Raw genomic sequence first — 17,214 nt, 5'->3', positions numbered from 1 at the left:
CATTTTGGTGATATGGAACTTTTGGGGTTACTCAGTCACTCTCCCCACTGGTTCACCAAATTATCCTTGTGCGGGATTGTTATGCTGTCTGTTATTGGTACCCTATCTGGGGTGAGTAAAGGTTTGTGTCTTCCCTAGGAAAGGTGAGTGATTCTCACACTTGCCCACAGTTGTTCGACGGCGGCGCAGGAGTCAAGGTCTTGCACCAAGGGCCTGCTACACTGCCTTCTGCTCGTTCAGTGCTGTCCTCATGTCCTTTCCTGTACTTCTGTACCCCTGTCTGTCTTCACTGGCCAGCCAGGGCCCTGCAATCTTGGGATTCTCCAAGCTCTATAAGATCTCTGATCTGCCCCAATCCTGGCCAAGTCCCAACAGGATAGCATAGAAACTCTAGATAAAGATGAAATCATCTTTTCCTTATATTATTTTTCTAAACTGCCTTTTTCCTGCCCATGACTAGGCAGCGTTTTCACACAGCTGGGGAGGAACAAATTCAAAAAGACATTCTCGAATTCCTGGTTTCCAAAAGAGTCCTCTTAGCCTTGCAAACATAAAATGAGCATTTCAAAGTGAAGACTTCCCTTTCCACACTGCCAGCGGGCTTTCTATTCAAATGAGCCATTCTAGTGCTTCCTCTGTGAGTGGGCTCAGATAGAACTGAGGCTTTTGGCTTACTTGTTTTCAATTATTGGGCCACTGTTGGGCTAAGGGTTTGGGCAGGCTGCTCTAGGGAAAGTGGATCTGGGAAGAGTCTGGTCTGGACGTCAAGAATCAGCAAAAGGCATCAAGTGAGAAGAGAGGTCACCAAGATGGAGGCAAATTTTTTTGACCTTGGCCAAGATGATCTCCTCCTAATCCTCCCTCTAGACTCTTTCAGAGAACTTCCCCTTTATCCTACAGGAGACAGGGTTGGAACTGCTGAGTCTTCCTGAGCATACCAAGACTTTCCCCCTAGATCATTAGCTCAAGTGTGAAGAACTTAGCAACAAAGGTTTGAAATAAACCAAACCAGAGGCCCTCAATGCCAGGGTGCAGTCAACAGCGCCTTTGTGGGTATTTATGGTCAGGACACACCCCTTAGAAATTGCCAACCAGCTTCAACTGGATTTGCTAGTGGGTCATCTTATAGCCAGCTGGTGGTGGCTTTCTGTGGCCAGCTTGCTTGGGCTTGTCTCCACTATAATCTCCTTAGGAGAGAGAGACATTCTCTCAGGAGCCAGGGGGACTAAAAGGTTGCACTATTGTCAGGTGTCCTGACAGTTTCCCAGCCCATCATGTCTAGAGGTCTTGACCTGGGGTCCTGAGGACCTGGGGACTTGGTGGAGGCACTCACTCACAAGTCACCAAAGCTGACCATCTGGAGAGGCTCACACTAGAGCAGAAGATCTTCCTACTCCAGTCCTTTCCCATAAGCAGTTGCTCTGATCTGCTGATTGATGGGCATAGCCTTGCTTTTGAAAAATACAGCCAGAAATGTACTTCTTGTAGGATTTGAATGGGAATGTGCCCTCCGAAACTGGACGTGAAGGTTGCACATATTAATGCACCCAGAGAAGACTGGAGACCCAATTGGAGTTAAAGAGATGGGGTGCCTAATGGGTTGGGGGTTCGGATGGGTTATTGATGGATAGTGATCACCTGCCTGAAGTGCGACACAAGGAAGTGCCGCCCCAAAGCCTCTCCACCCGCTCCCTGCAGGCAGGTGGCACGGGGGTTTTACAGTAGAGTCCAGACACCACTCCAGCCCCGCAGATCCTCAGAGAGCACCCCGTTGGGTTTCAGGGCGGTGCCCGCGGCTATTCAGCCCTGTCCCCTGAAGCAGTGGACCCGGGCGGGGCGAGTGGCCGGAGCTCCGCCCTCCTCTGACCCAGGCGCTTCAGTTCTTAACCCGCGCGCGAGGGTGCCGCGGCCACTGGGCTCTGCGGAGCGAGCGAGTGGTCAGCAGTGAGCCGGAGGTGCGCGTGTCCCGTCCCAAGGCCGACGCCAGCTCGCAGGCATGGCCCCGGCAGCGGCTTCGGGTGGCAGCTCCCTGCCCAGTGGCTTCTCGGTCTTCGTCACCTTCCCTGACTTGCTCTTCATCTTTGAGTTTGTGAGTGGTAGCGCGCCCTGCGCTGGGAAAGGGATGGGGTGGATTATGCTGCTTGCTCCCTCGAGGGCTCCGCCACACTAGCAGCACCAAGGGGCGGGGGGCCAAACCAGTTCCTTTCTCAAATAGCGGATCGATCTGCAGGCAGGTGCAAAGAAACTTCTTCTCTGAGCTCTGGTCCTATGAGAGTGCAGCTTCCTTACAAGGTGCCCAGCTTTTTCCACCCAGAGTTTAAGTAAACAAAGGTAACCAAAGACTCCCTCCCTCCGTGCGGTAGACAGAGAGATTTGGGACAGACAGACTCTTACAGCCTTTTGAAGTTTTTGGGAAGAGTTTGTTTCTGTGGCAAACTTGATCAAGGAGTAAGAAAAATAGTGGCCCGCATTTGCCTGGCTGCAGTCTTTGTGCCCTGTGTGAGGGCAGGGAGGAGAGAGGCGAATTCTGTGGCTTCCCTTGACTGACCTTGAGCTGACTCTGCACCTAGGCTGGGTTCTTCTAGCTTCACATTCTAGAACCGCCCCAGTAGTTTGGAGAAAGTTTCCTAGTGTGGACTTCTGGTTTACGAGGCTTCAGACCTCCTTTGGTTTCAAGTCTCTAGGGGCTTCTAGCTCTTACCTGGGCAGGAGGGTGTTTGTTTATTCTGTGGATGTGAAGATAGTGTCTTCTGTGCTCCCACCACCACACAGAATCCTTTGTGTGGAACACTGACTTGGAAAAGAAAATGTAGAAGGTGATTTTAACAACGGGATCCCGGCTTCTAACAGCATGATTGGGAAGGGAGGATGTGGCTGCCAAAGACATTAATAGGAGTGTCACTGAATCGAGATGAGTGTTGAGTTGAACCCAAACCTGGGTGTTTCTGAAGTGACTTCACACCCCAGGCGTAAACCACGGCGAAGGCTATGCAGTAACATGTGTAAGTCTCCCTGCACAACACCGAGCCAAGCTCCACAACTTACAAATAGGAAGGAGCACCTAGGTCGACCCAAGGTCATCCAGGTCTTTGGCAAGCCTTCCAGCTTCCTTGAGTTCCTCCTATGTTCGGGGTTGCCAGACAAGCCCTGGGACAAGGCCAACTGGACGTATTTGACACAGGAACCTGGTCATACGGGAAAGAGCCCCCTGGGTGCTCTGGGAGTGCTTGTCTTGTCTGTCATCTCTTAGCCTATGTTTGCCCAATGTTGGGACCTGGGAATAAATAACGGATGAGTCTTGGGAATTCTACAAAGAGGAACCACAGAGACCTGACAAGAGAGCGTTTCTCAACCTGAGAGATGAAGGGGCAGGGAGGGTTTTAAGCAAAAATATCATAGCCTTTAGTAACTGCTGTTGGAGAACGGCATGCCAAGAATCTTTAGAGAAGACGGCAGTGGGGCTTTATTGTTCTTTGCAGACTCCAGTTGTAGCCTCCTCCCTCTCTCTCTCTCTCTCTCTCTCTCTCTCTCTCTCTCTCTCTCTCACGTACACCCGCGCGCGTGTGCACACACACACACACACACACACACACACGGTGGGGGGCGCTTTGGTGGTGGCAGGTCCACAAGAGCATGTTAATTACTCAGTATGACAGAAAGACTGGTCTGAGGGTAGCAACAGCCCAGCCAGGCAGGATAAGCAAAGCCACAGAGAGGACCGGAGGACCCAACATCCTTGTAAAGAGAGTGGTGAGCGTGGAAAATCTCAGCACTGCTTGTTTGGTGAAAATGCACCCCCACTGATGTGCGCTCCGTTCCTCTGTGTGGCAGCAGGGATTGGCAGAGATCCCCTTTGACCAGAATCCTCCCCTTTCGCTTGTCTCTTCCATCTTAGCCATCGCTCTGTGTCTGCCCACCCTCCCACGCCTGTCACTGTCTCGAGAAACCTCCGGTGTCTCACTTGCTATCGCTGAATCTTTCTTCCTCTATAGATGAGGGCTGGGGTGCCCTGGGAGAGAAGGAAGACAGCAGACACCATCCCTTACGTGCTCCCAAGCACAGACCGTACACATGAAGCAATGTGTCTTGATGGAGGGCTGGAAGAGGCGCTGACCATGTCAGGGGTGTTTTCTTCAACTGTAGGATACTCTAAGTCAACACCCACAACACGATGATAAAATGGGCAATGGCTTGGACCGACATTTCTCCATACTATATGATTCCATGTACATAAAGTACCCACAGATTGTAAAACCATGGAGATCGAATGCAGACTGGTGATTTGTCCAAGACTAAAGGGAACAGGGATTGGAGAGCAATTGCTCAGTGGGTGTGGGGTTTCCTTTTCGGGTGGTGAAATGTTTTTAATTAGATAGAGGTGGTGATTGTAGAATACCACGAATGTGCAGAATGCCACTGACCTCATCAGTTTTAGATGTTTGTGATACATGATTTTCATTTCTTTTTTTTTTTTTTGATTCCATATAGTCTTGACTCTGACTGTTCTGGAATTCTCTCTGTAGACCAGGCTGGCCTCGAAATTCATAGAGATCCCTGCCCCTGCCCCCCCCCCCCGAGTTCTGGGACTACAGGTGTGCACCACCACCCACCCAGCTCACCTCAATTTTTAAAAAGCAAAGATATCAGGAAATTTTCAAATCGAATAGAAAGGTATACATAACACTTTATCAAGCATCCGTATAATGACTGCCCATCTTTCTCAGGTCTTTTCTCTTACTCACTTCTTGGTTTTAAGGCTCCACAACGATCTGCTATGTTGTCTCTCCGACCCTTGTGCTCTCTCCGTTCTCCATCCTCAGGAAAAGCCAAGGCTGAAAATGTTCATCACTCCAGTGCTCTTCAGACTCCACTGTGTGTACGACTATAAGCACAGTGCTGTCTTATGGTTTTACACTTGTGACAATCGTATCACACTGGGTGTGCCCTTCTGCAGCTCCCAGCATGCTTTGAGATTTATACCTGTTGCTGTTTTTCTTTAATCCATTCTTCCATTGTTGGATATTCTGGCTGCTTCCAGTTGGTTACTTTTAGCGCTGCGGATGACATTGGCAGGAACGTACTTGGAACTCTTGCTGGGAATTTCTCCCCGAATGCGTGGGAATTTTGCTGAAGGGTCACGGGGCATGGACGTCTCCGTTTCTCATTTGTCACCACCATGCTGTCCCAGAGGGTCATTCTAATTGGCACATCCCACCAGTAGATTTCCCAGGAAACTCATCAGACACTGACACCCACTCAGCTGTCTTCCAGGATCCTGCCACACTAAGAGGACCCCTGCATTGTGTACACATGATTCAGGCGAAGCCTGGACCTCCCCTCTACTCTCACCAAGGGTGAAAGTCTCCATTGTTCCCCGTCCTTGTCACTCTTGGTAGCATCAGCCTTTGTGGCATTCTGCTCATCCTGTGGGTGTAAAATGCCTGATTATTCTTCAGCTCTGAAGCTCGAGCAGATGGTGATGCGGGGTTCGGTTTCCCGTGCCTGAACTCTCGATAACCTGGGAGACGCAGATGTTCTGGGCCTATGGGCTGGAGATGCCCCACTCCCCAGACAAGGGAGGACAGAAAAGGATTATGACTCCCAGTGAGGCTGGCATACCCTGCCTCAGTGCCCCTACCCTGGAACTCTGTAAGATCCTCCAGGGTAGTAAAAAGCAGGCCCAGTTCAGCAGGGGATCACATCTTTCTGGGAATCCCTAGAGCACAGGCAGTGAGGAGAGAGATGCAACCCCATCTAGGCCCAGGGGTGAAGTGTCCAATAATCCTCCCTTCAACTCCTCAACCTAGGACATTGCTTCTGGTCCCATCTGCAGAAAAGTCTCTGTCCAGTAAGGGACTTTTCCTTTTGTAGCCCATATCTGGTTCTCTCTCTCTCTCTCTCTCTCTCTCTCTCTCTCTCTCTCTCTCTCTTCCTCCTCCCTTTCCCTCTTCCTCCTGGTCCTCTCCCTCCTCCTTCCCTCCCTTCTAAGCCAGATGCGTCATGACACTCAGGCCACCATTCCTGAGGGGAAAAACGTCAACACAAATGTTTTCGATTCTTAGACGTGCCAGGCTTTACAGTGGCAATTTCTTCTACAAAGTGCTGGGAGAGAACCCCACCACTGCTGCCCTTACAAAACTGTGACAGACATGCCAGAAATACCATCAGCACCCCATAATCCCCTCACCAAGTGATAGGTTGACATCATGAATGGCTGTAAGTTGATGGACAAACTTCCAAAGAAGAGCATGCTCAGAGCCTGGTGTGACGGTTCATTCATACCTGTGATCTTATCAGTCGGGACATGAATTAGGAGCCAGTCTGGGCTACAGAGTAATACTATGTCTTTTTTTAAAAGGGTACTAGGAGTTCCAGTGGTGGCTGTTTATAACCCTGTGCACCTCAGAAGTGTGGAGAAGGAAGCAGGGTCAGTCCCTGATGACAATCGGTACTTGGAGGGTGGAGGGGTGGAGGCAGGATGAGGAGCTACCTGGAACTGGTTTTCCATATTGACTCCTTCACTGAACTAAACCTGTTAATTATTAAAATGATGGCTTTTCTGCATCTCCGGGAAAAAAGGGAACTTTTTATTGTCTGAAAGTGACTAGGCAGGTCGTAGTTTTTCACATGGGTGAGAAAGAGCCAGCCCAACACGGGATGATAAACAGTTTTCTAACTGCGTCAGGAAGACAGCCTGCCAGAGCACAGAGGATGTAGGATCACAGACACTGAATCTGCAGGTCCAGGTAGAAACTGAGCCTCAGAGAGGGAGCCTCTTGCCCAGGTTGCCGGGTCCACAGGGCTCTGGGGACATTTCCCACATTCTCTCAGGAGAACGGTTGTCTTACACCTAAGGCGTTCAGGAGTGGGTAGTTCTGCCCACTTGGCAGCTCTGGGAAGGCTTGGGTCCCCTCCTCCCCATCAGGGACTGAAGAGATAGCTCAGAGTCACTGGGTAGCTGGTGGCCACACCACCCACCACCACTACACAGAAATATACTCTGTGGGTTCTTAGTCCCTATGTCCAAGAATGATAAACCCTACACAGACTGCTGATTCAGTGGGTGTGGCCATATGTAATCCAGCTCAGTCACCCTTCAAGACCTTCTTATGGGTGGACAGAATAATGGACATTTGTCAGTGAGTGGCAGGGTGGGGTTCTCGGGTGTCTTGAGGTTCTCAGAGGTTCATGGCATGGACACTCTCCAAAAACAATTCCCCGATGTCCCTAGAGAGTGGAACTAGCTGTTCTTGACCAACACCTAACAAAGGAGCTGGGGCTGCTTCAGACTGTGTGGTGGTGTTTGCCCTGGTCATGGGGGTCCTCTCTGAGCTGTTGAGAGGGGAGCACTTCCAAATTCTGCCCCCAGCATTCGACTCCCCTCCTTTCTTTTAAAGACCCAATTATGGAGGTCTAGGGAGAGATGTTCTTGGCTGTGAGAAGTGACTTTTCCAGTTTTTCAAGGGCCAGTGGCCTGCTTTGATCAGGAGTCCGTAACTAGGAGCCGGGCGGGGTCATCAAGCTGGGCCATCACGAGGGAGCCACAGTGTGTAAACCTTGTCTTGGGGCAAAGACACCTTCCCTGCCTGAGAGCCTCCATGAAATGAAATGCCAGTTGGGGAGAGAAAGGTCTGCTCTCAGCTGGCTGTTTGGACCTGTCCCTGCTGGACGAGCGAAGAGAGCCTGGTGCTGCTCACCGGAGAATGCCCACACTTTGCTTTGGCAGCAGGACTCATCATTGAGAGAAAGGGCTGGGATGGGCACCGGCCAGGGGCCAGGGTCCTGAGCTAGACAGAACCAGAGGTTGACTCTTGGTCAATTAAACACTTTCTGGCAGGAGTCTGTGGTTAAGATTGCCCCAGCACAGCCACGGATCACATTATCTGTCCCTGGGTCTGTCATGATCTGAGACCCGCAATCACCAATCTAGGGGAGGTGCTGGTAGACTACCCCAGTAACTGTCTCTTATGGGGTCAGTGATTTCGAAGTCAGTGGCAAAGGCGCCCTCATTCCTGACGCAAAGCACCATGGGGGCATGTGTCCAACCCCTTCCTGTGGGTTTAGATTAATCCCGAGTGAGAAGCATACAGCATGTCCCTGACAGTCTCGAAACTATAAAGCTTGGGTTCTTTTTCATGCTGGTCTTTCTGCGTGCTGGTAGGCAGGCTTAGTTCCCCGTTAGCTTCTGGCTGGGCTCCAGCACTGGCATTTCCCAGGGTCATTAATCCACTCCCACCTCATAGCCTCAGGCTCTGTGTGATTACTACCTCACAAGTAGGTAGTTTTCTACTCTTATCTGGACAAAACAACCCCAGAGTGGATCACAGGGACACGCCAAGGTCCTTGGGCCTGTGGAATGACAGGAAAGCCTTGTTATGAGTTGTGACAGATCAATACACTTGCACAGAGGAGAGGACCACAGCCAAGAGTAGGGCAGGAAGCAGGACAGATCCCTGGTAAAGTCTTGGCTCAACTTCCAAGGAGGCCCCCGAAGGCCAAGGCACAGGTTTCAGGGAGTGGGCACTTCAGAGAAGGGCCAAAGACGACATCTTCTACCCAACAGAGAGGACAGGGTAGATCAGGCTTGTGCCCATAAAAGAAGGCATGCTGTCCCTGGATGTTGGTCCTTCCTTTGTTCTACGCTCTTAAATATGGACCTTGTTATTCTTTTCTGGGTAGGAACAGGGTTATTGCCACCCATTGTCTCAGTGTTGGGAGGAGCAGGCATGAGTTGCCTCCCAGGCCTCTGCCACTCCCTTCCTGTCAAGAGCCTAACTCAGTTGAGAGTCAATAAGGACCAAGTGACTACTCCACTCTCCCTTGATACTAATAGCCCCATGGCCATGTCCAAAGCCAATTCCAGCAATGGGGTTGATTTCATAGTAAATTTAGGGAGAATCTGGCTAAATACCAGGCTTACTTTTGCTGTTGTAATAAAGCACCCCAACCAGAAGGAACGTAGTGAAGAAAGGGGCGTCTTCCAGATCTCAGTCCCAGTCACGTTTCATCACTGTGGGAAACTCCAAGCAGGAACTTCAAATTCTCTTGTCTGCTTATATGCACAGCCAAGAGCAGAGAGAAACGGACGCACACATACTCGCTTGCCTGCTTATGCTCAGACTCAAATACCCGCCGCCTAGGGTACGGTGCTGCCCGTAATGGGCTAGGTCTTCTCACATAGGTTAACTTAGTTAAAACAACCCCCGCAGACATGCTCACAGGCCAACACAATTCCCCCTTGACACTTTCTTCCCAGGTGACGCTGGGTTGTGTCAGGTTGAAAAAGCTAACCTTTTATTGCAGCATCCTTAGGCAAGTTTAATGTTGTCTAAAGACCACAGCGTGTACTTCCACAAACTGAGACAGCCATGGCATCGCCAGGCTGTAAAATCTTATAGAACTACTCATGTGCATGCCTGTCGTTGACCACATGTCACTGTGCACTGCATAATGTATACACATATTTTTTAAAATAACATGATTTAATTAAAACTCAATAGCTATTTTGAACAGTTAGTGCTAACTGGCTAATAATTCAACCCCTGCTCTGAGATCAGCTGGTTACCCTGTGCCCATAGAGGACAGCCGTGGAGGGGTCTAGCCAACCTTCACCATCTTCTCTGTTTTAAGACCTGGCAGGGCAGGACGACGCTTGAGGATGGGTGGGACTGTGAAGCACACTGATGGGTGTCCCAGTTGCCGTGTCCTGCATGGGTGCTTTCAGTGGCTCCTTTTCCATCAGGATTCAATAGCAAAGCAGCAACTCCCTCCAGCCTGCTTGATGGGGCAGCTAAGGGGAAGTGGGTGTGGTGGCAGGCAATACTCTCCTTCCCTTTGTCCTGGAGACTGGGTGCTGGCCCAGCTGCTCAGTCAGCCTTTGCCAGATCTGGTGAGGAGAGCTTCTTTGGGGATACTAGGCAAGATAGGAATTGCTGTATCACCCTCCAGGCATAGAAACCGATTACCAGTGGGAATGGGATTAACCCTTTCCAAGTGCGTGACAGTATACAGACTGTGTGGAAGGGCGCAGGTACAGGGAAGGGCATACGGAAGTGTGCCCTCACATCCAAAAACTTCGGTCCTGTCCTGCAGGGGTGTGGGAGACAAGATGTGCATAAGACTAGGAAGCCAGTTCTTGGGTGTTAGGTCTTCTGAAACCAGCCCCAGTGTTCAATGGGACGGGGGTGTGGAATGTTCCCCTCTCAGGAGCGGCCCTTGGATCTTATCTGTCTCCCTCACCTGGAAGCCCGCCCTAGTAGCACACTTTCCTGGCATCAGCTCACGTTCTGCAGGCCTCTGTTTGTGGCTTGTCTGGAGACTGTGCTCAAAGTCTGGGTACTCCACAAAACTTTCTGGAAGTAGGGTTTGCTCTCAGCATAGCTGGTGGAAAGGAGTCTGTGGCTCCTCCTACCAGCTAACATTTACAGATCACAAGACCATCTTGACTTTGTAAGGGCAGGTGAAAGGAGAAGATGATGGTGGCCCCCAAGTCCCAAGAGTGCCCCCAGGAAGTGTGCTGGGACTCCAATGGGTGTCTGTGTGCTCACTGAGTTACTAACCTACTTGATGGCCGTCAAAACCTTTTGTTTTCGGTGTTAAAGTCACTCCTTTCTGGTCTAGTGTTCCCACGGATTTTGCCATTTACAGGTGGCTTGTCTGGTACTTTTTACAGAAACTCTTTGCTTCTGTTTATCTCTTTGGGCACACCCAGTGGGTATAGGTGTGGTACAAAATTTTCCATCCAAATGAGACCGACCATGCATGTGGAATTCGCCTGCACTGGCCAGTCAGAGGGGAACTTCCATTCATTCAGGGACTGGCAGCTCAGCCCTGGCTGGAGAGGAGGCTGTGAGTTAAATAAGCCACATCTCCCTTTGCAGGTAGAATGGGACAGAGGCCCTACCCTGGCACTGGAGTGTGGAGGGACCGCAGACCAGGAAGGGACTTTTCCCACCCTCCACCCACCCTGCTGATATCATCTGAGGTCCTGAATTCAGCCAGTCAGACCCTTCAGAGGAGGTGAAAGGCCTCTGTCACTCACTGTCTAACCTCCTAAGGAGGGCCAATGGCACAATGAACCTGCTGGTGAAGGGGCCAAAAGAAAAGCCACTAGGATAGGTAAACTGAGGCAGGCCTTTCTCCTAACACACCCAATGCTCTCCCGAACAGACCCAGATGCCAGACTCCCAATAAGTCCGATCCCCCACACAGGGACCCTTCTGATCCCTCCTCTGCACCCTGCCCCAGGGGAGGGAGCAGTATAGGGCTGCTGTGCAAAGTTCTGGCCTCCCTTCTTGTGCAAAGCCTTTGAGGCTTCCCTGTAATCACCTCCTGCTCTCACCAGCTGCCTGAGTCTGCACTGGAAGATGTGGAGCTGTTCTCATGGGAGACAGGGCTGCAAGAGGGAGGGTGGGATGGTGTCTGTACTCACACACATGTACACACTCATGCACGCGTGCATGCGTGTGTGCGTGTGTGTGAGTGCGAGCGCTCATGCATGTGTGCGTGCTCATTGCTAGGAATTCAGATCAGGACCTTTCTCATGCTAGGTGAGCACACTGCTGCATCCCCATCCCCTGGTGTGTGTCTTTGACTAGGCCTGGCTCCCTGGGTGTGCCTGCCACAGTACTGACATGGTCACTCCTGGTGCCTGTTCATCGCATGAGTGAGCAATGGGGACAGCGAAGGAAGGCCACCTTCTGACTCATTAGGAGCTGAGTTTCTTCTGACCCAGGAGGTGGAGCTGCCATTGACTTGGAGAACTTTCCTGGGTTTGCTTCTACTCTCTCGGCCTCACCTCTCAGAACAAGAAAGGGGTCTGCGGCTTCATCCAAACTTACTTTTCAAAGGCAAAGCCAAGGAATCCTGGGAAGGCTGCAGTATTTAGTGGCCAAAGTTATTGCCCTGACCCCTATCCCTCTTTCCAATTCATTCTCCCAATACCTGATCTTCTGTGTCCTCTTGACCATCTAGCCCTGTGGTGCCACCTCTCTCTCTCCTTGGCGGTAGCTCATCCCTAACCTGCTTCTCTACATAAGAACACATGCTATGCAACTGTGGGTACACAAACACACATACATGAACTTAGATGGACATATGTAAGTCATAGATACACTTCTATACTTGCACATACATATATGCACACAGAGGACAAAAATGTCTCCTGTCCTCTGACTTACAGAATGATTCTTTTAGCCAGTTAGTTTATTCCTAGATAGGAAAGCCTTCTGGAGCACACGGCAATTACACTGTTCAAGTCATCACCATAAATAAAATCCTAATGTGTTGGTTAAGGTTACTATTGCTGTGATGAAATGCCATAGAAAGGTTTGTTTGGCTTATATGTGCCAAGTCATAGTCCATTGAGGGAAGCCAAGACCGGGCAGGAGCCCAGAGACAGGAACTGATGTAGAGGCCGTGGAGGAGTGCTGCTTACTGGCTTGCTCCTCATGGCTTATAGCACCCAAGACAACCAGTCCAGGCGTGTCCTCATGTACAAGGGGCTGGACCTCCCCCATCAATCACTAATTTAAAAAAATGCCCTATAGGCTTGCCTGCCTACAGCCAGATCTTACGGAAGCATTTTTTCAGCTGGGGTTCCCTCCTGTCAGGTGACTCTAGCTTGTGTCAAGTTGACATCAAACTTGCCAATACACCCAGTGTTGACATAACTCTTTGGCTACTAAAGGAGCGCATGCACACGACCAGCAGGAGTTGGGGCTGCTGTTCCTGGTGGCCTCGGGACAGTACTCATGGGTATGGAGCTTGGCAGCCCTCCCAGAAGCCTGGGGTGTGCCAACTGGCACCTCTCAGCTGATGAGGCAACTGGTTGATTTCTCCCAGGGAATAAAGGGAAACCTAGAGCTTGGTGCACAGCCTAAGTTCTGTGGCTCGTTTCCTTTGCTTTCCCAAGAAGTCAAAACACAAACTCATGGTCATGTTTACCCATAAGAGAGCTGTTAGGAGCCCTATGCCTGACTCAGGGGGGTTGCATGTGGGTGGCATGCTCTTTGGTTCCTGTCTTGGCATGTTCCCCTGGCAGACTTTCTGCTGTGGTGACCCTGAGAGCATATAGTAGTGTTTTGGGGGAACAACCGGAGGATTTGAATAAATCCTTGGCATTGACCTTAGCCATCCAGCCCCTGCAGTGGACGAACTGGGACCAAGCGCTCTTTCAGCTCCACAATGATAGAAACTCCAGATGAATCTCAAGAATGTTCTGGAGAATTCCATTCTCTTACAAGTGAGCTCATTGTTAGAAAGACAGCCTTCACATCTACATACCCACTACGTTTTCTTAGGCAGACACATTTTATACAACTTTCAGTTGGAGGGACACCATGGTATTTTTTTTTAAAGCTTATATGATCACTTTAAAACAAAATAAAACAAAAAAACAATGAGATCTCTAGAATCACAGACCAGCCTAAAACTACTATGTAACTGAGGGTGACCTTGAACTCCTGATCTTCCTCACAGTGCCACCAGGCATAGTCCATGTTGTACTGGGGATGGAACCCAAGGCATCATACACTCTAGGCAAGCACTCTATCAGCTGAGCTACACTCCTGGTTCCTGAGATGACTTCTGGCTCCAGTAAGCCCAGACTATAATCCCAGCATGAAGTCAGCCTGGTCTACATATCAAGACCGTATCGCAAAACAAGACAAAACAAATCATAATTGATTAATTCATTATCTCCAGCTCCTATTAAGTTTGCAAGTGAGCAGTTACATGCACTGAAATCACAACCTTCTGAACTTTTATGTGGTCACAGATGAAACCACTTTATTCCACGACAGGAGGCGGTTGTCACCATCTTGTAGACAAAGGAACAGAAAGGCTAAGTAATTTACCCAGGGGTAACTTACCAGATGACCCAGCTGGTACTTGGCAGATCCAATCCAAACTCAGGAACTCTGACCTAAAATCTGTACCCTTGCCTCCTTTGGTCTGCTTCCCATAGGTGACTCATAAGACCGAGCAGGAAGCCAGCGAGATGGCATGAAGTCTAAAGTTCTTACCACCTAAGTCTAACCATTTGAGTTCAATCTCCAGAACCCATGATGAAAGAAGAGAACCAGCTCTTAAAAGTTGTCCTTTGACCACTGAATGCACAATCACACACACACACACACACACACACACACACACACACACACACACACACGTAATAAAGAAAAATAAAACAGTGGGGATCTTCTTGGGGTTCAGATAAAAGCTCCCCAAGAGGCTATCTATCTCCTGAGGAGACCATTTTCACAAAGATCATTTGGTTGAGTAAACTATAGATATGAACCCTTTTTAAACCTTTGGAAGCATTTTGTTGCATTCTGAACATAATCCCTACAGCTCTTCTCAGCACCCAACACTAGGCAGTTCCCAGCCCAACATCCCCTTCCTACACACAGCCCTCCACTCACAATCTGTGAAACTATGTCCTGGGCTTGGCAGACATCGAGGGATGAGCTGGTCTCATGCACAAAGCAAAACAGGGACGGAAGCATGAAGACAGAAAAAGGAAGTTCCCAGTGATATTTTGCATCAAGAGACCAGACAGGACCAAGCGTAGAGTTCTCCTTGGGTCTGCTGGAAAGCCTGCAGGAACCTGGACACAGGGCTGACTCCTCTTCTGCTCTCTCGGGAACATGCAGAATAACACCTGAAACCTTGTGTTATAAAAACGTGTTTCCAGGCTTTGGCAAAGAGCCTGGGTCCTCTGTTTCCTGTCCCGCCATTCTGTGTCTCTCCGGTTGATTCTGTCCCTGGGCCTGGGCTTAGATGTTTGGTTTTGTAAAGGTGTCCCAGCTTATTTGATAGCTAGTCAGGTCTGAGGACCCTAGAGCATCAATCCAGGTTCTGCTCCCACTTTCCAGTTTTGAGTGCTGGGACCCAGAGGGATTGGTTAATCCGGATAGCTCCCTGGTCAGCAATTTGGAGAGCCTTACTTGAGACCACTGTTGGTAGTTACTGTGTCTCTGCTATGATGGAATATAGAGGTGGTAATGGGGGAGCTGGCTTTACCATGAGTAGACCCCGGGGCCACACCTCCACCGAGTTGTATAATGGTTTTTTGTTTTGTTTTTTAACTAATCACCTCTGTGTGTCCAAAGACTGAAGACAAAAGACACCTAGAGTTTTCATTATGAAGGAAAATGCTTTTGAACCCTCACCTACCCCCTTGCTCTTGACAAATATTTGACCAGCGGGGTCCTGAAGTCAGGCCCGAGAGGAGTGCTCCCTGCCCAGGAGTGACTTATCTCTGGGGTGTGGGTGCCCGTGCTTGCTCTCTCTGTTTGCCCTCTGTACAGCCTGAAGGTGGAGTGGGGTGTAAACAGGCTTGGGCCCCCGTGATTCATACTGAATATCAGGTCTCCATGGCTCACCCTTCCTCCGGCCCAGCTTCTGCCGTCCCTTCCTCCCACATGGTGCCCGGCTTCCCCACCCTCTGGGGCTGAAAAGCATGGCAGCGTCCCTCCCTGTGGCATTCCCTGGCCTCCCACCAGAGCAGCACACCCTGGCCCCATGTCCGCCTTGACCAGCTAGGTCCACCTTTCCCTCTGAGGCACCTCTGAAGCCATCCTGCAGGCCAGCTACTTCACCTCCTCAGAGCCAGCCTTTAGCCTTCATTTAGGCCAGAAAGAGTAGCCTAAGCTATGTCCAGTTCAGATGCAGGTTGTTTTTCCCCCCAAATATTTTCATTGTAGTTTTCGAGACATTGTCTCACTCCGTAGTTCAGTCTGGCTTCAAACTCCTAAGCCTTCAGCTTCCGGAGTGCTGGGGCTACAGGTATCCACCACCATGCCTGGAGTTTCCAAACATTTTTAAATCTGCAATTGGTCAAATCCATGGATGTGGAGGCCTTCACACACCACAGCTGCTGCAGCTATCAACGAGGAGCTTCTGCGCCATACCTGACGCGAGCAAAGGGCTGCTCCCCAACGCAGAAAGTCCCTGATGAAGCCAAGCTGTAGAGGCACTGTCTGGAAATACACTCTCCTTGGCTCTGTTCCTCTCATCCTCCTTATCTTCTCAAGGGGGCTGTGAGCCTTTCTGCCACCTCCTCATACTCCCTCTGACCCCACTCAGCCACCAGCGCAGCACAGATTCCTCCCCACCCCCATCCTGGCTCCATCCCAGAACCGTACAGCCCTGCATTCCATTCCCCAATCCCCACACTGTTAAACCTAAGCCAGGCAGTGAGGGGTACAGGGAAGACCTATTGCCAGACAGGAGGACAAGTGCCAGGGTTTATAAGGATGTCTTCAAAGCTACCTGCCCCCAATCTGAGGTGTAACACAAACAGGAGACTGATGGAGGGCTGTCCCTAGGTGTCTCATAAATCCTGATGGTGTTTGGTAAGCTCACAGATGCGCACCATCATCACCACAGCCATCATCACTCATCCTAGGAGCCAGCGGCTCTCTGACTTTGACACCTCACAAGGGACAGGTGGAGACTGCAGTAGCACAGGTGTTTGCTAGGGTCCTCCAGGAAGCGCAGTGTTCACCTTGAAATCATTATGCTAAGTATGAACATAGACAGCAAATGGTTATAGAGTTTTGAGTTTATGAAGTGATCTGAATTTGGCTTTGAGAATGTAGTTTGTATTTACAAATCTATTAAACATGAAGCGTGAGTCTTCAGTGCATGAATCATATCCTATATGAGTTACATCTCATTAACCGCGCGTGTGTGTGTGTGTGTGTGTATGTGTGTGTGTGTTTGGGGGGGGTTGTTGTTGGTTTTTTTTGTCTTTTGTTTTGTTTTTTCGAGACAAGGTTTCTCTGTGTAGTTCTAGCTGTCTTAGAGCTCACTCTGTAGACCAGGCTGGCCTCTAACTCACAGACATCTGCCTGCCTCTGCCTCCCAAGTGCTGGGATTAAAGGTGAGCATCACCACCACCCAGCTCATTAACAATGTTTTAAGGAGAGCTGGACATGATGATTTGAATCTGAAATCCCAGCACTCCGAGAGCAGTGACGGGATTGACATGGGTTGGAGGCCAGCTAAAGTTACTTACTCCAGGCTAGCCTGGGCTACATAAAGTGAAAGACCCTGCCTCAAAAACTGAACAAAGAGCCAGGCGGTGGTGGCACATGCCTTTAATCCCAGCAATTGGGAGGCAGAGGCAGGCGGATCTCTGTGAGTTCGAGACCAGCCTGGTCTACAAGAGCTAGTTCCAGGATAGGCTCCAAAGCCACAAAGAAACCC

At 50.1% G+C, this 17,214-nt stretch overlaps 1 protein-coding gene across 1 annotated transcript in view; it reads left to right on the top strand.

Annotated features, from left to right (window-relative positions):
• Positions 1 to 1,905: 1,905 nt before the first annotated feature.
• Positions 1,906 to 17,214, top strand: part of Mal (mal, T cell differentiation protein) — a 25,563-nt gene continuing 10,254 nt past the window's right edge. The window contains exon 1 of the mRNA XM_005364442.3: positions 1,906 to 2,089. Within this exon, the coding sequence (XP_005364499.1) occupies positions 1,997 to 2,089 (93 nt within the window). The 5' untranslated portion in view covers positions 1,906 to 1,996. The remainder of the gene's footprint in view (positions 2,090 to 17,214) is intronic.

The sequence above is a fragment of the Microtus ochrogaster genome (genome assembly GCF_000317375.1).
Source record: "Microtus ochrogaster isolate Prairie Vole_2 chromosome 14 unlocalized genomic scaffold, MicOch1.0 chr14_random_1, whole genome shotgun sequence".
Lineage (NCBI taxonomy): Eukaryota > Metazoa > Chordata > Mammalia > Rodentia > Cricetidae > Microtus > Microtus ochrogaster.
This window is presented reverse-complemented; position numbering and strand designations above follow the sequence as displayed.